The sequence below is a fragment of the Carassius carassius genome, chromosome 20, assembly GCF_963082965.1.
Source record: "Carassius carassius chromosome 20, fCarCar2.1, whole genome shotgun sequence".
Classification (NCBI taxonomy): Eukaryota; Metazoa; Chordata; class Actinopteri; order Cypriniformes; family Cyprinidae; genus Carassius; species Carassius carassius.
In genome coordinates, this window is record NC_081774.1 from 2,828,889 (window position 1) to 2,850,963 (window position 22,075).

The 22,075-nt window shown below is 36.9% G+C and overlaps 1 protein-coding gene across 2 annotated transcripts; it reads right to left on the minus strand.

Moving 5' to 3' along the window:
* Window positions 1-1,207: 1,207 nt before the first annotated feature.
* On the minus strand, window positions 1,208-18,919 carry LOC132096030 (protein-glutamine gamma-glutamyltransferase K-like). Of its 2 annotated transcripts, none has more exons than XM_059501143.1 (14): window positions 18,905-18,919; window positions 16,673-16,953; window positions 16,381-16,572; window positions 15,509-15,760; window positions 12,005-12,123; window positions 11,173-11,280; window positions 10,887-11,064; window positions 10,069-10,207; window positions 9,777-9,969; window positions 8,477-8,630; window positions 5,893-6,177; window positions 2,545-2,705; window positions 2,275-2,411; window positions 1,208-1,582 (listed from the first exon to the last, which is right to left on the minus strand). In XM_059501143.1, the coding sequence occupies exons 2-14, from the start codon at window positions 16,950-16,952 to the stop codon at window positions 1,435-1,437; spliced, it is 2,346 nt and encodes a 781-aa protein (XP_059357126.1). In that variant the 5' UTR covers window position 16,953; window positions 18,905-18,919; the 3' UTR covers window positions 1,208-1,434. The 2 variants fall into 2 exon arrangements, with proteins under 2 accessions (XP_059357126.1, XP_059357124.1); XM_059501141.1 differs by lacking the exon at window positions 18,905-18,919 and adding an exon at window positions 17,576-17,646.
* Window positions 18,920-22,075: the final 3,156 nt, after the last annotated feature.

Genomic DNA, 22,075 nt, shown 5'->3' on the forward strand with positions numbered 1-22,075 from the left:
TAGTTTTATTACATTATATATTATTATCATATAGTATTTTAACTATCCCTTTTAATGTTGTTTATCATGACAATCTTTAAAAATGAACACAACTTTTGTGAATCCCGAAGCTTATACAATTGCCAGAAGTAAAACTGCACCACGGTCACGTGACTTTAATTTTTTCCATGAAAGGTTGAGTTAGAAATAAACGAGTTTGCAAGAGCGTGATCACACAAATGAGGCTGTAAAAAAGGACTTGTAAGTAGAAGAGTCAACCTCAACAGTCGCCCTATTGCTCATTAAGCCACTTGTTAGAATAAAAGCTTAAGTTAAAAATAAATCAAGAGAGGTGCATGACGTTGATTAGAATAAACGTGATCGTGAGCTTGTCTTATCAGACCCTAGACCCGACTTTGTTTTTGAGAGCTGTTCTTATTCCTTTTGTGATTACAATTAAGTAACACTACGAGGCGCTAGATCCAGCATTTTGCTTTTCGAGGAGATCATGCAAATGATAGAAATAATTAGATGCATACTGAATATAAAGTACAACTCCTACTATTGTTAAAATGGCATGAAACAGTGCGTCGTATGCAACAATAAATGTTTCAAACACTATACCTATCTAGTAGCATTGTTACATCACAAATGTTTTTAATCCAATTTTGTGTTAACATGGCAATTTAATCTATATATATATATATATATATATATATATATATATATGTATATATATGTATATATATATATATATATATATATATATATATATATATATATATATATATATATATATATATATATATATATATATATATATATAAATACCTGACCATGTTTCTGACTTGTTCACACTAGAAATGGAAAGTATCAAATGCATTTCAGAGTGAGACACCACATATAATCTGCGTTGTGTGTGTGTTTTTTTATTTTTTGTGCACTGCACATCTTGACAGAATATATTAGGAGATTCAGGACAGGTAAATACAGAAAATACACAGCCCATAGATTCCAGTATAAATGGTATGCTGCTATGCAGTCAATAATAGTCATTATTGTGAACAGTATGCAATATAAGGCACTACAGCTGCATAGAAATGAAATGCATGAGCTACATGTGTTTATCCACAATAAAATATATATTTTGTAGGTTAGCAGTCATCACATAAAATTTTAATACACGTTTATATATATTAGCTTACTTTTTCAGCAGTTAACAGATCCATTTGATCAACTAAACTAAAGTAACATTTAATACACAATAAATCAAAGCAATACAGTATTATAAATAATTATGTCTAAAATGAAATAAAAACAAACTTCAGATCAGGGACATACAGTAGGAACGATTATATGTGAAAAAGAGGGTTATTTCTTGAAGAAATAACCATATGGCTCAATGTAAACACTTTATATGCGCAGTTACTGATGATGCTAATAGTGGAAGTGAATTCACTGGCTCTCGTGAACGTCGATGTCGGCCACGCCGTGCACCTGCGACAGCTGTCTGCAGTCCAGAGACGCCACCAGCTTCCTCTTGCCTGCTACCAAGGGGACGAAGTGCTCCGTCACCGTCAGATTGGCATGTTTGCCCACATCACTGAGAAAACAGAGAAAGAGAAGACATGGAAGAGAGAGATTAATGCAAACATTCACAATACAATAAAAAAACTACTTCAAAGAGTCATGAGCAAAGATCTGAACTGAGTGCAGGTCATTCGCATTTACTTTGACTTAAAGCATTGGTTTTATAATTATTGTAGTACAATATTATAGTGTTTATTCATATTTGGAATTAGCTTTTAGCTGTTTATTTCAGTTTGACACCAAAGCAACTTTTGTCATTTAAGATTTATTTCAATTTAAGTTTTTGAATATTAGGTATTTTAATTTTTAAATTGTATTTTATTTCAGCTTCATTCCGATTACCAGTGGATCCTGTCTGAATTTCAACCACAATTTAGACCCATATCTTAATTTTGTAGAAATCAATCAACTATTTATTATATTGTGCAACATTCAACAAAACTCTGCTTGTATTGTAATTGATTGGAAAAGGGAAATCATAGAGAGCACTTTAGCAGTTTGAAATAATCTTCTATAAAAATATCCTACAGGGACATTTTATCCAGTCCATAATCATAATAATCCTGTTGGGAACTTTGTTCTTTGGGATCTAGGTTTTATGTTTTGATCATGTAAGAAATTCCCATTAGGATCCTTCAGGATTGTTTCCAAATGGTAGAACTCCAAGAGGAATCCTGCACACATTCCGCTCAGGATAACTCTTACCCGACTTTGATGGGATGGAGGTCTCTCAGCCCGAGTCCTTCCACTCGGATGACCACATCACGCAGAGTACAAAGCAGAGGATTTGTGAATGTGATCTTCGCGGACATCTCCTTGCCCACATATGCCTCTCCGATAGGCTGCAACAAAAAATGTAGGAGATTTACAAACCATCTCGGTTTTGACATGGAGCAAAACATTCAGCAAAACCAGAATTGTGTTCGAATGAACTGCACAGTGGTAAAAAGCAGCTGAGGATTCTGGAAGTCTCACCTCGATGTGGAGATCAGGTGTTCGGAGCCTAAAGCTGGTCTGATTGGCCAAAACCTGCTGGGTCTCAGTGACCCGTCCAGACAGAGTCAGCATGAGCGCGGCCTGGTCCACCAGCTGATCCTGATACTGTGTGTATGGCAGCACCCAGTCAAGAATCTTCTCTGGAGGACGTGAAATAGACACAAAGAGATCATCAGCGATGCTTATTATTTATTTACAGTAATAATACAAATTTTACTTATTTTCAAAAGGTATATGTATAAAGGACAACTGATTATTTTGTTTATTAATATTTTATTAATTACTTGATTTTACTTTAAGTCATTTTAAGAAATAATTTACATTAATTTATTATTTTACTGAAAATAATGTCATAATAATAAAAAATACAAGTATAAAGTACACAACAATAAAGGTTTGTAAAAAAGCTCATTGATTTTGCATGCTTAATTCAATTTATTTCAGATATTAATGCGTTTAAAGTGGTTTAAGTACAAAAAGGCCAAAAAATTAATAAATGAAAGTGACTAGTGTATATTTTATGTGTAAAAGCCTTGACAGTCTTTATTAATATGACGAGAAAATATTTAACATTTAAATCTATAATAAATGTATAAACGTATAAATATTTGTTATATTGCTAACAAAAATTTAAGTAGAAAAGTTGTTTTTTCTAAATAAAAAACAAACAAAAAATTTATAGATTTTTCTATATAGTAATAAAGAATGGCTCTTTTTTATTTGTTTATTTATAATAAAAAAAAGTCAGACTTGTGAGATGAAAACTCATAATTGAGAAAACTGCGAGATATAAACTCAGAAATCTGAGAGAATGTAAAAATGCCCAGATGTAAAGTCTCAAATAAGAGTTTATAACTTGCCATTATGAAAATAAAAGGTCAAAACTGCAAGATATGAACTTAGAATTCTGAGAAAAAAGGTAAAAGTTCAAAGATGTAAACAGATAGTGTGCTAGTACAGTGTGCACACTGTTCCAGTAGTGTGAGTAGTGTGCTAGTACAGTGCGCACACTGGTACAGTAGAGTGAGTAGTGTGCTAGTACAGTGTGCACACTGTTACAGTAGTGTGAGTAGTGTGCTAGTACAGTGCGCACACTGGTACAGTAGAGTGAGTAGTGTGCTAGTACAGTGTGCACACTGTTACAGTAGTGTGAGTAGTGTGCTAGTACAGTGCGCACACTGGTACAGTAGAGTGAGTAGTGTGCTAGTACAGTGTGCACACTGGTACAGTAGTGTGAGTAGTGTGCTAGTACAGTGCGCACACTGGTACAGTAGAGTGAGTAGTGTGCTAGTACAGTGTGCACACTGTTACAGTAGTGTGAGTAGTGTGCTAGGTGTGCACACTGGTACAGTGGTGTGAGTAGTGTGCTAGTACAGTATGCACACTGTTCCAGTAGTGTGAGTAGTGTGCTAGTACAGTGTGCACACTGGTACAGTGGTGTGTGTAGTGTGCTAGTACAGTGTGCACACTGTGTACAGTGGTGTGAGTAGTGTGCTAGTACAGTGTGCACACTGGTACAGTGGTGTGAGTAGTGTGTTAGTACAGTGTGCACACTGTTCCAGTAGTGTGAGTAGTGTGCTAGTACAGTGCGCACACTGGTACAGTGGTGTGAGTAGTGTGCTAGTACAGTGTGCACACTGTTCCAGTAGTGTGAGTAGTGTGCTAGTACAGTGCGCACACTGGTAAAGTAGTGTGAGTAGTGTGCTAGTACAGTGTGCACACTGGTAGAGTGGTGTGAGTAGTGTGCTAGTACAGTGTGCACACTGGTACAGTAGTGTGAGTAGTGTGCTAGTACAGTGTGCACACTGTTCCAGTAGTGTGAGTAGTGTGCTAGTACAGTGCGCACACTGGTACAGTGGTGTGAGTAGCGTGCGTGTGCACACTGGTACAGTGGTGTGTGTAGTGTGCTAGTACAGTGCGCACACTGGTACAGTGGTGTGTGTAGTGTGCTAGTACAGTGTGCGCACACTGTTACAGTAGTGTGAGTAATGTGCTAGTACAGTGCGCACACTGGTACAGTGGTGTGTGTAGTGTGCTAGTACAGTGTGCGCACACTGTTACAGTAGTGTGAGTAGTTTGCTAGTACAGTGCGCACACTGGTACAGTGGTGTGAGTAGTGTGCTAGTACAGTGCGCACACTGGTAAAGTAGTGTGAGTAGTGTGCTAGTACAGTGTGCACACTGTTACAGTGGTGTGAGTAGTGTGCTAGTACAGTGTGCACACTGTTACAGTAGTGTGAGTAGTGTGCTAGTACAGTGTGCACACTGGTAGAGTGGTGTGAGTAGTGTGCTAGTACAGTGTGCACACTGGTACAGTAGTGTGAGTAGTGTGCTAGTACAGTGTGCACACTGTTCCAGTAGTGTGAGTAGTGTGCTAGTACAGTGCGCACACTGGTACAGTGGTGTGAGTAGCGTGCGTGTGCACACTGGTACAGTGGTGTGTGTAGTGTGCTAGTACAGTGCGCACACTGGTACAGTGGTGTGTGTAGTGTGCTAGTACAGTGTGCGCACACTGTTACAGTAGTGTGAGTAGTGTGCTAGTACAGTGCGCACACTGGTACAGTGGTGTGTGTAGTGTGCTAGTACAGTGTGCGCACACTGTTACAGTAGTGTGAGTAGTGTGCTAGTACAGTGCGCACACTGGTACAGTGGTGTGAGTAGTGTGCTAGTACAGTGCGCACACTGGTAAAGTAGTGTGAGTAGTGTGCTAGTACAGTGTGCACACTGTTACAGTGGTGTGAGTAGTGTGCTAGTACAGTGTGCACACTGTTACAGTAGTGTGAGTAGTGTGCTAGTACAGTGTGCACACTGTTACAGTGGTGTGAGTAGTGTGCTAGTACAGTGTGCACACTGTTACAGTAGTGTGAGTAGTGTGCTAGTACAGTGTGCACACTGTTACAGTAGTGTGAGTAGTGTGCTAGTACAGTGTGCACACTGGTACAGTGGTGTGAGTAATGTGCTAGTACAGTGTGCACACTGGTACAGTAGTGTGAGTAGTGTGCTAGTACAGTGTGCACACTGGTACAGTAGTGTGAGTAGTGTGCTAGTACAGTGTGCACACTGGTACAGTAGTGTGAGTAGTGTGCTAGTACAGTGTGCACACTGTTACAGTGGTGTGAGTAGTGTGCTAGTACAGTGTGCACACTGGTACAGTGGTGTGAGTAGTGTGCTAATACAGTGTGCACACTGGTACAGTGGTGTGAGTAGTGTGCTAGTACAGTGTGCACACTGGTACAGTGGTGTGAGTAGCGTGCCAGTACAGTGTGCACACTGGTAAAGTAGTGTGAGTAGTGTGCTAGTATGCCAGTCCGAACAAACCCAAGCTCACCTTCCTGTGGGTTCAGCTCCAAATTAAGCGTCTCCTTCTTGACGGTGTCCTTCAGCACGCCGGTGTAGTACATGACTGCCACCTGGCTGTGGAGGGTGGTTCTGCGCGGCTGAGAGCTGCTGTTCTTCACCACGATCTTCAGCTGAGCGTCTCCTCCCATGCGTGGACCTTCTCCCTCCATCTTCACCTCCACCTGCACATCCTCAGCAATGGGACTGGAGTAGACGTTGGGTTTAGAGCCGTAGCGACAGGCGGTTTCCACTGCGATACGCTCCTCTTCCGAGCCTGATGTGACACATTAAAAAAGATAATTATACTGTATGTTTCCTACATATTTCAAAATGTTTTCTTTTGTGTTGAGCAGAATAAAGAAACACGTAAAGGTTTGAGGGTGAGCAAACATTGAGAGAATTTTGAGATTTGGGTGTTCTGTCCCTTTAAGTCTATTTTCTTATTGGTTTTTATTTTGTGTAGCTGAGTAACTGAGACGATGCTGATCTTGTTTCCCGTGGGTGGAACTCGGTGAGGTTTAAACTACCCATTCGGAGATAATGACAGGTATTTTGGTGAAAAGGCTGAGTGATTACGGCAGAGGAATGTTAAGCCATTTATAGCCGGTTTAAACAGATATTGTGTGCTCTTGGCTGCGTCTGTCCTGGCATTACAAAACACCTCTGCTCTGTGTTGCTCTGGTAAGACAGAATCAACTAAGAACATGAATTTAACTCCTGATTGTATGGATGAATCTCACAAAGAAAGGTTATATTGCTCCCTAAAAAATTTAATAATGAAAAAAAAAAACCTTCAAAATAAGATAAAATAAGTTTTTCTAAAAAAATAAATGCTAATAAATTTCTTTATGTATAATAATGTATATTAAAATAAAGATTGTTATTAAAAATACATTAAAATAATTTATATAAAAAAGTATTTACATAAGAAAATAATTTAATTTAATACAAATAATATATTTAAATAATTAAAATAACAATTGATATTTTACAGTAATTCATTTACAGAAAAAAAGAAATGTATTTATATTATAATGTATTTATACTGTATGTACATATGTGCAACATAAATATGCATTAATGTATAATGTATTTCAATGTATTTATCGATATCATGTATATTAAAGGGTTAGTTCACCCAATAATCAAAATTATATAATTAGTAACTTATCCTCATGTCGTTCCAAACCAGTGAGACCTCCGTTTATCTTCTGAACACAGTTTAAGATATTTTAGATTTAGTCTGAGAGCTCTCAGTCCCTCCATTGAAACTGTGTGTACGGTCTACTGTCCATGTCCGGAAAGGTAAGAAAAACATCATCAAAGTAGTCCATGTGACATCAGAGGGTCAGTTAGAATATTTTGAAGCATCGAAAATACATTTTGGTCCAAAAATACCAAAAACTGCGACTTTATTCAGCATTGTCTTCTCTTCCGTGTCTGTTGTGAGAGAGAGTTCAAAAGAAAGCAGTTTGTGATATTCGGTTTGCGAACGAATCATTCGATGTAACCGGATCTTTTTGAACCTAATCACCGAATCGAACTGAATCGTTTTAAATGGTTCGCGTCTCCAATACGCATTAATCCACAAATGACTTAAGCTGTTAACTTTTTTAATGTGGCTGACACTCCGTCTGAGTTCAAACAAACCAATATCCCGGAGTAATTCATTTACTCAAATAGTACACTGACTGAACTGCTGTGAAAAGAGAACTGAAGATGAACACAGAGCCGAGCCAGACCGTTCTCGAACCGAATATCACAAACTGCTTTGTTTTAAACTCTCTCTCACAACAGACCCGGAAGAGAAGACAATGCTGAATAAAGTCATCGTTTTTGCAATTTTTGGATCAAAATGTATTTTCGACGCTTCAAAATATTCTAACTGACCCTCTGATGTCACATGGACTACTTTGATGATGTTTTTCTTACCTTTCTGGACATGGACAGTAGACCGTACACACAGCTTCAATGGAGGGACTGAGAGCTCTCGGACTAAATCTAAAATATCTTAAACTGTGTTCTGAAGATAAACGGAGGTCTCACTGGTTTGGAACAACATAAGGGTGAGTTATTAATTACATAATTTTGATTATTGGGTGAACTTACCCTTTCAGATGAAACAAATAATGTAAAACACTAACAGTAGTGTATATAAATTAACAAATAAGGTGTGTGTGTGTGTGTGTGCGTGTGTTTACAGTTGTAATCCAAAGTTGGATGCTTTGCAAAAATTGCAAATAAATCTTTATATCAAATCAATGTTTTTAGTAGTAATATGACATTTCTTCACAGTTTTTTGTAAGATTCAATCATATTACAATCTATTTCTTTTTCTCCTGGCATTTGGATCTAATAAAGTTTTCTCTGGGAAACTACACTAGTTCCCATACGAGTGTTCTCATGATTTTAATAGCATGTGATGTCATCATTATATATACATTGGGCCTGTTGTATTATTCAATATTTAATCAGGGCTTCTTCTTTGACAGCTATAGTCTATGCTTCCTGTGTTTCAGGTTGGTACAGGCAAAACGAGATACTGAGACTGATGTCTGATACGTGTTTCTCACCTTCAGGATATTTGTAAAGGTGTGTGATGTCGACACGTTTGTCCGAGCCCACAGCTTTAGTGCTGATGCAGTGGCCGACTGCTTTCTTCTCACTGTGGATCTGCTTGAAGGTGCCATCCAGGTTCCTCTGCCAGTAGATCTTATCACTGTTCACCTGCAGCCGAAAAAGTACAAGGTTTCAACAGAAACTCTTTAAAGAGACAAGACTGTCAAGATATATACAGGCTTCAGGCAGCACGTCAGGACCGGCCTGTTCTGAAGCACATTCACATTTAACAGCATCCACTTCTGCACTGTGAAGTACTCCGAGTAAAACAGCACATTTAATGAGAAACATGAGAGCAAATCATACTATTAAAAATCATTTTGGGTTATCAAAAACAGCTGAAATATAATAAAATATAAATACAGTATTAGGTGAAAAATTAAGCAACCTTAATGTTGTCTTGACTTGTCTACGTAACTGAAACAAAGCAAGTTTAAGCTGCAGTACAAAAAATACTAAAATAAAACATAAATTATTGAAACTAAAAATAGAACATGAAAATGAAAATTTATCTAAAATTGATTAAATATTATAATAGTAGTATATAAATAATACTCCGATATAATATTTATCATATAAGAAATACATAATAATTACTCCAATATGGTCAAGTCATCCAAAAAGGATTATATTCAAATGAAAAAAATAACATGCCCAGATGAATTGTGCACAACCGCATGAATATAAAATTATAGTATTTTCTGGAAAAACAAGAAGTTGCACATGAAATTAAGTCACAGTGTGTCAAAATTGCTTGTCATATTTCAGAAATAATGTAAAACAGCTGTAAATAAAACTAAAACTAAACCTTTAAAAATATTATAAACCCCATAAATGTGTATTTTAATTCTTACTACATAAAAAGTCCCTGAAATGAAACTATATTACAATAAAGGGCTACTACTAAATTCAGAACAGAACAGGAATTATATAGAAATTAATACACATTTATTATAAATAAATAATTATATATTATAAATTATAAAGTCTAAATGTATTTCTTATATTAATTACAGATTTGAATATCAGTCGCTTTGGAATATAAGTTTCAGTATGTTTCATATTATTTAAAAAAATGGATTATATTCCCGAAAAATATAATGGTTAAAAAAAACTGGTACCTATTTTCTAAAATAATTTTCAATGAATGTCCATTTCCACATTTGATTTATCTAACATGCACTTTTCTAGATAGAAAGGATGTGAATGCATCTTCTATGGCTGTTTATATAATGATAACGTGTCTAGACTCACCTCAGCAAAGACGAAAGGGGTGTCAAATTTAAGGTAGACCTGTCCGGAGCGAATAGCGGCCAGTGACGCTGGGCCACAGCGGAACGTCCCATAACTGGTCTCCTGAGGTGTGGAGTCCACGGCCTGCCAGCCACCCAAACCAGGAGGCAGATCCGGACGGGCCATCCAGCAGTCGTTCCACACATGGAAGTTCCTGCAAAAGAGAGGAAATCACAGTAATGATATACCACTACAACAGCAGTCTTGGACTTCTTTCAATGAAATGCTTTCATGAAAATGCACAAATCCTCACCATACAGAGTCCGAGTTGAGATGATTGATTGGTTCCATATTCTCATCTAAATACACATCTGTTGTCAAGGACACATCCGTGTCATGGGCAGACTGGAAATTAGTTACAGAACGGGTAGGAATACCTAAACATCTCAATACTGGGACAGATAGAGAAAGAGAGCATGAGTTTAGCCATTCTTGTAAATATTCAATATAATTATATACATTACTGTTCAAACTTTTGGGCTTTTGGAAGAAATTAATGCTTTTATTCTACAATGGTACTGCACATTTTGACTTTAAAAGTAATACATTTAATTTCACCTAAATGTTCCTACTGAATATTCACTGAATTTTTGTTTGATTACAGTAAGTCTTCTTTACTGTGACTCTATAAACAGCAAAAAAGAAAAAATGTGGGTAATGGGATGGCCTACACTTCTGCTGTCCAATCACAGTCGCTCTCTTTTGTGTTTTTGGGCTTAATGATATTGTGTTGGCTGATGCGTCTTCAGAAAGCAGCATTTTGAAATGCTAGATACGTATAGCACTTATCGGTGACTTTTTTCACAGTTAACGCTTTAATGTTAGACACTTAAAAATAAAAAGTTCCAAAAATCTAGAGCAAGAACATTTGAAAATCTAAAGAACCTCTTTCCTCTTTAAAGAATGGAAAGATTCCAAGGATGTTAAAGGTTCTTCATGGAACCATCAATGCCAAAAAAGAACTTTGTTTTCTAGAGTCTATATTCCTACAGCTGGAATCCTGAATCACTAACCCTAAGTTTTCCTGCCGTACACAATGCCAAACGGAGGCTGTTATCTGTTCACACACACCTGTGGTCGTGACCCCAGAAAACACCCAGCACTGGCCGTATTTGACGGGCGTTCCTCTTTCTCTGTGGTACTGCCTGAGGATTTCAACACTTCCGCTCCAGGCCATGGGAGACGTCCCGCCAGCGTAATTCCCAGACCAGTTTCCCTCCAGAACACCAAGGTCATCTGGAGAATTGATCTAGAAGGGACAGATAAATTCACTAAGGGCTTCCGAGGTCGCAGCAGTATAATCAAGCACTCTTCACAGATCTGTTCCAGCTGTGTTGCTGGATGTGGTGGCACTCACCATGGCAGAAATGACTCGGACCACACTGACAGGATCTCCTCTTCCCGAGGGAGGAACCTCGCTGTTATCCAGCACAAACAGACAGGCCTCCAGAATTCCTTCATCAAACTTGATATGGAGAGAGAGAGAGAGAGAGAGAGAAAGAGAGAGAGAGAGAGAGAGAGAGAGAGAGAAAGAGAGAGAACTCCAGTTAAAAATTCTGGTTGCAAAGTTGCCACACATTTTTGCTATTTTGTAAGCACAGTAATCACGTTTTTTTTTCCAAGCCAGTCTACAATTATGGCATAATTGATTCCAGATTTACTGTAAATGCCACATATAAACAAAATGAACTGTGGTTTGGTGAGATGACTTTTCCGGTCTAAGTGGGCAGTTCTTGTGAGAATAATAAAAAGAAGCTTCACGTTTTTGTGATATACATTTACATTTAGTCATTTAGCAGACACTTTTATTCAAAGCGACTTACAAATGAGAACAATGGAAGCAGTCAAAATCAGCATGTGGTGTTTTAAAAAAAACTAAATAGAATTAATGTTAAAACTATTAAATATTGTTTTTGATCTTGAAATTAAGCTGAAATAAAAGTAAATATTTCATGAAAAACTAAAATCAGAAATTAAGAATTAGAAATGTTGCATCGCCAACTAACCGAAATACAAACGTTTAAGTTGAACAGCTAGAATTACTAATAAAAAAATAAAATAAAAAAAAAGTAACATTATTATTCCATTCAAGTGAACAAAATTACTAAATGTAACAATGAAAACACTATTTATGTGTGTGTGTGTTTTTGTGTTTTAATTTTTTTTTGTTTTAATATTAATCTTCGCACCTGGCCGAAGTTCCACGTACGAGCTCCAATCTGCTTCTCAGTGCCATAGTAGATTCTACCAGTGTCATTTAAGATGTACTCCTTCAGCTCTTTCTCCCCCTCCATGTACACCATGTCATCTGAAGAGAGAGAGAGAGAGAGAGTCATGAGGGACCATGAGCAGACAGTTACAGGATTTAATACGGTGGTTTGGGTCATTTTAAATTACAGTGATGTCATCAATGTGAGCCACAGCAGGGCGTCTGGAATCTACTGTGCTCTGTTTTCATCAAATGCTCTGGAAAAATGGAGGCATAATGTTACGGAAATGTTATGGGAAGTCGTGGGCTAATGGTTAGAGAGTCGGACTCCCAATCGAAAGGTTGTGAGTTCAAGTCCCGGGCCGGCAGGAATTGTGGGTGGGGGGAGTGCATTCAATACCACGACTTAGGTGTCCTTGAGCAAAGGCATCGAACCCCATAAATGGCCATAAATGGCTGCCCACTGCTCTGGGTGTGTGCTCACAGTGTGTGTGTGTGTTCACTGCTCTGTGTGTGTGCATTTCGGATGGGTTAAATGCAGAGCACAAATTCTGAGTATGGGTCACCATACTTGGCTGAATGTCACTTTCACTTTCAAATGACTAGAGAAGATGCCAGACGACTGAAAAGATTACAAAATGAATGGAAAAGTGACTCATGCGAGAGAAAGTGTAATGGAAAGAGGCCAGAAAGAGTTAAGCATTGAGACAGAAAAACACCGCAGGCCCATACATAGTTTATGTAGGGGACTTTATTTACTGGAAATTATTATTATTATTTTTTTAAGATGTGATAGTTAAACATAATACCTTTAACACAGTATTACAATAAAATCAACATATTTTTCAACAAAATTTTCCAGTTTCTGAAACAGTGTTAGTATTGCTATTTAAAATTAAAGCTATTAAAAATAATTTACTTTATTGGAATAAAGCTGAAATAAAATTAATATAAATATTAGATGGAAAAATGTCAACTTAATGTAAACAAATGTAAAAATAAAAATAAATGTTGTTTCAAGTTTAGTACACTGAAATTGCAAGTATTTTAAAATTAAAATTACAAATAATTAAATAAAATGAAATATAGTAATAAATGAAATATTAGAAAAATTACTTAACAAAAACAATGACTAAAACTAAAATTAAAATGAAATCTGAAAATAATTATGAGTCTTCATTTTTTGCTTCCTTGGGAAAACATTTTCTTAATTTATTATAATTAATTTTTTCCCTCAGTTAATCTTTTGTAAAATCACCTTAATTAATAAAAGCTAGTTCCTAATGTCATTACTCTCCATCATTATAAACGGGAAATCTAAATAAACAGCAGTAAATATAATGGATAAATTTGCTAAAGTTATAGAAATCGTTATGAAAATACCAAAACAACAACGGATGATTTAAAAAATATATATATTCCAATTAACAAATTTACATCCACTGAGCAATGCTTAACTTTACCTCTTTATTTGAATCTGCTTAAGCATTCTCTACATTTTATTGAGTAAATAATGCTATTGAGTAAATAATCAAGTTATGTCTAGTTGAAGCAAGCTACACCCTGTTATTGAAAGATTGCTTAAATGAAAACACATTCTTGCAGAGTTAGAGTTCACAGTGTACTTCAGAGCAGGAGCGAGCCAGCAGCTTTCAACAAAAGCACAGAGCATAAAAATTTGTGTTATAAAACAAAACAGGCTGAAAAAAAAGGAAAGAATGAAAGGAAAGGAACTGAAGTGAACAAGGGGCCAAGAAGGGAGAGAAAGAGAGCGGGAGAGGGATGATATATTTGACATGTGAAAATCCAGATGAGGTGGAGCTGTAAAAGAGACATCAGGGGAGAAACAGCAAAGAGAGAAAAGGTTTACAGTGCTTGGAGTGAAAGGTGTTTTGGCAGACCTCTCTTTCCTTACAAAACATCTCTGGCATTCAGTGCAGGAAGGAGGGCAAATCCTGAACCACACAAGAAAACTAGCTTTAAACTATTAGACTAATAATAACTCAAACACTTCGAATCAATGCAGAAGCATGTAAAAAAATAAATAATAAAAAATCTGTAAAAGGTATGTTCTTTCTTTATTATATGCATTAAATAGGTTCTCATTTATTTTGATTATTTATTTAATTTATATAACATATAATAATATATATTTATTTATTTTGATGAGCATTTCTATTGTTTGACTGATTATTGCATTGTTTTATCTAGTTCATGATTCTTATCAGATGCAACACCATAATGAGTCTACATCGTGAAACAGATAGTGATCACAGTTTAGTGTGAGACAGTTCTTTTAAGAGAGTCAAACCCATACAGAACGAATGACTCTAATGAGCCAGCTCTTTCATCCAAAGCAACTTACAGTGCATTCAGGCTAACAGTTTTTACTGAACAATTATTTCCTGGGAATCAAACCCACAACCTTGCACTGCTGACGCAATGCTCTACCACTGAGCCACAGGAACACTGTGAACTGTGAACACTAGCAAAGGAGAAAAAAGTTAGGTGACCATCACAACCATCATCTAATCTGCAAAACTGATTCCTGCTTGACAGAGATGGTGTAAAAAAAATCAAGCGGTCTTGTAAGGACAAGATTGGTTGCGAGTTACAGCCAGTACCTGCAGCAAAGACAAGCAGCTGCTGGAACACAAATGGATTACAAGAAAACGTTCATTCCTCCTGAAGACTGACATAAGTCACTGGGCTGCAAATGCAAACTTGCAGCTTCATGTTATTTTGCATTAACAGTTCCCTGTGCAATATTATAGGCTGAATATGTCACACACTTGCTTCAGTAGAGGTGTGCATTGGCTTCTTGTCAATGAATGAGTTCAGATAAAAGAAAAGTGTAGAGTCATCGTCTATCTACGCAAACTTGATTTCATACATCACTGAATGTGGCATAACATGATTAATTAACATTGCAATCTCTGTGCTGATGAAACTGCAAACTTTGGCAATAAACAGCATAAAATATATTCTTAAGGTAAGATGATGTGATTTCCAAAACTTTCACCTTTCAAACAAGTGGAAAGAGGACTTCTGAAATAAACATTTACTGTTTATTTTACAGCATTTTATCAATTTGCATTTGTAGATTTCAGTTTTTCATTGAATCCTCTGGCTGCCATCAGAATGAGAGTTAAAACAGCTGATGTTTTAGCATTAGTTTGAAGATAAAACATCTTGATCGATTAGTTTCTTACAAACATGCAGCTTTTCATTAAAGTCGTTCATTGTTGAGTGCTGTGGATTATTGTGATTTTTTTATCAGCTTTTTAGACTCTCATTCTGACGGCACCCATTCACTGCAGAGGAACCATTGGTGAGCAACTGATGCAGTGCTAATTTCTCAAAATCTGATGAAGAAACAAACTCATCTACATCTTGGATTGCATCAGGATGAGTACATTTTCAGTAAATGTAAATTTTTGAGTAATATATCCTTTAAAGTATTCTTGAACTTTATTAGTCTTACCTTCACACCAGGGATTGAAGAGCATGTAAATGTCTTTGTCGTGGTCATGCATGGTAGTTTCGCCCGTCTTCAGATTTTGCGTTGTGATGGTCAGCTTGTACTTCCCGATAACAGCAGTGACGGGGGAGTTGACAGAAAGCCTCACCCTGTTGACCTTCTGCTCCACGATCTTTGCCTCCCAGCGTTCATCCTGGAGCTCGTCCACCAGCGGTACGATGATGTGTGTCTTCTTCGACACCTGCGGGAGCGACCCTGCATGAAGACATCAAACATATGGTTTAAGAAGGGGCTAAACTGGCCTTGAGAAGAATGTGACGAATTCGGTTCCAAGTTTTGATTCTCCTGATAAATGATTACACAAGGGAGGAATACAGCCAAATCATTTCCAGACACAACTATCCTGAAATCAGGGTTATTATATATCCCTAAAAATAAAGCCTAAATATGTACAGTTAACTCCATAAAATATAAAAAAATATAAAAAACTTCAAACATACGTTATATTAAACATACTTCATTTCATCTAATTGCCAAGGTAACATTTTTGATTTTCAGAATTTAATTTAAAATACTAAAGAAACTAAAACTAAATATAAAGTAAATAAATTCAATTGATATCAAATATACAGACTTAAGATTTCACTCAAAAAGAGAGAAAGCCTAAGAAGTTAAATAAATAAATAAATAAATACAGTTTAAATATGTATAATGATTTTTAGACATATTTATTTGTTATAAACAATTGAAAAAGTCTAGATTTATACCAGTGTACTTGAGGATTTCACTGCGTGTTTAAAAGCAGCACTGAACGCTGAAAGCATGTATTCCTGAAATCTGACCATACAGTTCCTGGGATTTAACTTCATGCTCACCTGTCTTCATTTCCAGGTGAAGTTTATCTGTGTTTGGGTTGAAAGGTCGTGAGAGGTCGAGCTCTATTTGAAAAGTCTGGCCTCTGCGGATGATGAGCTGGTCACTGTTGTATTGATCCGTGTGATGCTCCGTCTTGTTCCGATCAGATTTCTCACTCAGCAGATCCACAGAGCGCACTGCTAGAGTCAACTCTGATGAGAAAGAAAGAAGAAAAAGATTTGAGTTTGAAGAACTTCAGCTGAAGTGTATGAAAAGAAGTCTCAAATCTCATCCTCAGACCGAGCTCCTCACCGTCCAGCTCTGTATCTCCGTTGAGAATCGGTGGAGTCGGTCTTTCTTTCTCTACGTCCCCAGCAGCCAGACCATCCACGTCACCGCTCACATCATTTGAGCTGCTCTGTCTCCGGACACAACATGGACAAGCTCTCTGAAACCAGTGCCGGCATCCGCTCTCTTTCCTCAAGATGGACACGGTGTGTTTCTCTGAGATGGCCTGGCCATTGCTGGCAGAAACACCATGAAAACGGCCGACAGCGGCGTTATCTCGGATTGATAGTCTTTGTCCTGGCATCCTGCAAAACATCATACAAAATAATTAGATGGAAAAGAGTGTAAAGATTTGGAATCCGCACGCAGACAATAAATGTTTAGCAATTCATTCATTGATGATGATTAAGTGCTGAAGCAAACGCAAAGAGAACACAAATGTGATTTTAAAACTAAGATTCATAATGAAGGACAATCAAAGAAATAAAGAATTTGTTACTTTATAAAAACATTTAAACTGATGTTTGTTTGATTGGCCTGAACATTTTATAAGAAAGAGCATTGTAGAAGTATAGGCTAGTATTTAGAAATGATACTAATATTTTAATTAGATTAGAATTCCAATCCAAACATAGCATAACGCTTTCTCCCTTGTTACATAATCAAAAAGTTCAGCAGCATGAACGCTACCATGGAGAGAAAAAGTCCCCATACATCTGCGTTTCTACACAGCGTTGTTAAAGTAATTGCCTATTTGGACATGAGCTGTAAACTTTGGCATGCTGTTTATTTCCCCGCATTGCTTCCGCTGACAGATGTGCCCCAGAATTCCATTAAAATATATGTCAGTAATTATTCAAAAATGATCAGTGATCACTAGCACTTTGGTACAGAAAATACTGAATGAAAAGGAACAGAAATGCTGACGTTGCATGTGGATTCGTTCCCAGTGACACTGAATAAACAGTCAAAATGAGAACCATGCGTTTCCTCCAAATGGCCTTGCGTTCTCCTCGATCTTCTCAACTTGTTTTCTTCTGTTTTCTCAAGACTTTTCTCACAATCACCAAATTCCATTTGTGAGACGTATTCCTTTCAACTTAACATAAACCAGACATTCCTCTGCAGCACCTTCTCAACAGAGAGTAGATTAAATGGACAGCAAATTAAAGACTTTAAATATTCTTCTCATCAGATTTTCCTCTTCAAGCCCCAATAATCTCACTTTTAAACTTCTCAAACAGTGCTCAGATTTGCTGAGATACAAACACCTGCAATACAAATCTAAAGATTTCAATATAAACTAGATGATCTGGTATTCATTTTAAAACTCCCCTGCAATCACATTCTGTATTAGTCTCTCTATATCTGACACACCGTTTCAGGTCTTGAGGTCTCTACTAATGAGCTGATGAGATGAATCATGATAGTGTGATAGATTAGAGAGACAGAACATGTGCAGTGCTGGTGGAGCTCGCAGGGCCGAGAATACATGGATGTAATAAATCAACAAAACATAACTGGGAGCTTTTTTTAAGTCTTTAGCTATAAAAAGAGGCCAATTACTCAAAGCATGTTACCGATCAGTTATCCTCTTATTTAAATGTATTGTAAGTAATTTCATCCATTTTGCTGACTTCCATCATCTTTTGCCTCTCAGTTTGCTCTTAAACACATCAGCTAACATGTTTGGTTACGTTTACCTTTCAGTTAAAAAAAACATAGGCTATGAAATTATCATTAACTGTTTTATTATTTTGTGCAGAAGCCAGCAGACAATGATAAGAGATATTCTGAGATCTGTATGAATGTTCCCCACCCTGTCAAATGATACAGCTGTAGTGCTGTACTAAATTCATAAGCAGAAAACACATCTGCAAATCATGCAGTCTGTATCCAGCTTTAAATGTGCTTCTTGCCAAAGCATAAGAAATTATTCTAATGCAAAAAAAAGCATCAGCTTTGATTATGCAACGTATATGCTTAAGGCATATCGAACAAATACATAATTACAGAATAACTGTGGATTGTAAACGTGGTTTTATTTTCTAAGTACTCCAAATACAGCGACACTAAAAGTGTTTGCTTTCTATGTGGCATCACGCAGAAACCGTTAGTTTTTATAATCATGGACGATAATCTTCAGAACATTAAAACTTGGAAAAACTTCCCAAGAATTCAGCGCATTACAGACACAATTCTTCACAGAACAAACAGCGAGAGTAACACAAGAACGAATAAAAAGTTTAGACTTACTTTTTAGTTTTCCTCACGATATTCTTAGAATGTTCTTCAGATATACGTATGAGTTTCAAGACTGCACGCGAACAAGCTCGCAGCAAGTAGAAACGACACTGGCCAAGTCTCGCCCAAATTCACACCCCTAATCCCCCCCAAAGAAAAATGTCTCCAGTCCACCATATATACTTGTTAAATTTCAAAGTTTTAACCAGGTACACAGAATTGATTGTACATTGATCACTGCTGAATGTTGGGGAAAATAATAAAAAAAATAGAACTATCGCAAAAAATACAATGGTTTCCACTACAAATATTTCAGACATTACAAACCATCGACTTTTAAAACCATTTACAATTTTTTTTTTTCACAAGCCACCAATAGAAGGTGATGGTCACCAGTAGAGACTCACGGGGTGTATTACAGTTTCCATTATAACCAGTACAATTCCCATTATAACAAGTAAAACCATTACAAATTCTGTGATGGTGTTTGTTGTTTTTTAAGCATGGTAAGATTTGGTATTTAATTACTTTAACATTATATTTCTTACAATATAAATTCTTCCTCAATTCATAGAGCAGATATGACTGGTTTATTGCAGCAAAGCAATCATATTTCCCTTTTAACCCTAATAATAGTGTAAAGGAAGTGAAACTGCAGTGTTCAGGCTTTACAGCACCTCTTTCATACAGGCTATGTATTTTTAAGTTTCAAACCTTGCCTTCAATGAGGGGTGTAAATGTTACTTGAAGGGATGGTTCACCCAAGAATTAAAATTCTGTCATTACTCACCCTTATATCTTTCCAAACCTTTAAGACCCTCGTTCATTTTCAGAACACAAATGAAGATATTTCTGATGTAATGTGAGAGCTTTCTGACCCTCCATAGCAATATAACTGAAATATTATTAGACCCAGAAACATTTTTAGAATAATCCATAGAATAGACATCAGTGGTTCAATCATAATTGTATGAAGCTAGAATACTTTCTTTACGTAAAAAACAACATGCGTATCATGGGACTCTCAAAAATGGCGGAGGACAGTGACGGCCAGGGGCGAAAATCTCATCTAAATGTTGGGGGGGACAATAAACATAACATTTCTCATGAGCAAGTTTTGAAGGGGACACCAATAAAACAGGCAAAATTGTACTTAAGGATATAAAGGAAAGCCTTACTATTGCATGGAGACCGTTCCATTATCCTTCTTCTCAAAGTTTCTTTTTGGTTCAATGAAAAAGCTGACTAAATTGACGAAAACATTCTTCAAAACATTTTTTTTTGTTGCAATGTTTTTGAAGTTGTTTACACAATCAAGCTTCCAAAATACAATGGAAAACTTTTATTTATTTATATATCACATTTAATAGCAATGTTGTTGCTTCACAGTTATAATTAAAACATGCTTATATAAAAACATTTGCCATGCCTAGCAAAATGAAGGCATACACACTCTTAGACATACACCCTCACACAACTGAGATCGGTATATAGGCTAGACGTGAAAAAACAAAAAAATAATAATTTATTACGTCTAATGACTGATTTGTTCAGAAAGTGGATTCATTCAGTGTTTCTCAAAGACGCAATTAGTGCTTTAGCTTTTAGGTGAAATAGTGCTAAAACAGGAAATATGGTGCCTAAAATGCACGTAATATTAACTTATTCAATTTTTATAAAAATCTAAATCACATTTGTTATGCTAATATCTGGAGAACAACTGCATTCTTAGTATGATGTTATGTTAGATTAACTATATTAAATAAAATAAACCGACCAGTGGCGGCTCGTGGATTTTAAAATAGAGGAGGCAAACTAATTGTATTGGTCTGGGGATCCCTGCCGATTGTTATTATTATTATTTGCTTAACCACTTTAAAATGGCTTTTTGGCAGCTTTTAGTCAGAAACCGTGAAGAAAATATATTCAGTATCGCTAGGCTACTCATTATAAATACTTGGTAAATTATCAGCCCAGCCGCTCCGGGAGACGTTCAATCCATAGACTGTATAAAAACAGGTTCAAACTAATAGCACGTAATTTACGTCTCTATGATGGTTGGTTTGATATTCCAGAACAGAGGCTAGCCTCCTCTATGATGTTACTTTTCTCAGCACTCCTCAGCGCTGAAAGTGAACACTCGATGCTGATTGGTTCCCCTGGCCTCCCCCTCCCCTTCTCTTTCACTTAGCGGTGTAATTACATCAGCAGATTCGGCACATTCGCGATAGAAAAGCGGAGCTTTCATGTAATGGTATTACAACTGTGAAATTACAAACAAAAATATATACAGTCGTGGCCAAAAGTTTTGAGAATTACATAAATATTGAAAATTGGAAAAGTTGCTGCTTAAGTTTTTATAATAGCAATTTGCATATACTCCAGAATGTTATGAAGAGTGATCAGATGAATTGCATAGTCCTTCTTTGCCATGAAAATTAACTTAATCCCCAAAAAACCTTTCCACTGCATTTCATTGCTGTCATTAAAGGACCTGCTGAGATCATTTCAGTAATCGTCTTGTTAACTCAGGTGAGAATGTTGACGAGCACAAGGCTGGAGATCATTATGTCAGGCTGATTGGGTTAGAATGGCAGACTTGACATGTTAAAAGGAGGGTGATGCTTGAAATCATTGTTCTTCCATTGTTAACCATGGTGACCTGCAAAGAAACACGTGCAGCCATCATTGCATTGCATAAAAATGGCTTCACAGGCAAAGGATATTGTAGCTATTAAGATTGCACCTAAATCAACAATTTATAGGATCATCAAGAACTTCAAGGAAAGAGGTTCAATTCTTGTAAAGAAGGCTTCAGGGCATCCAAGAAAGTCCAGCAAGCACCAGGATCGTCTCCTAAAGAGGATTCAGCTGCGGGATCGGAGTGCCACCAGTGCAGAGCTTGCTCAGGAATGGCAGCAGGCAGGTGTGAGCGCATCTACACGCACAGTGAGGCCAAGACTTCTGGAAGATGGCCTGGTGTCAAGAAGGGCAGCAAAGAAGCCACTTCTCTCCAAAAAAAACATCAGGGACAGATTGATCTTCTGCAGAAAGTATAGTGAATGGACTGCTGAGGACTGGGGCAAAGTCATATTCTCCGATGAAGCCCCTTTCCGATTGTTTGGGGCATCTGGAAAAAGGCTTGTCCGGAGAAGAAAAGGTGAGCGCTACCATCAGTCCTGT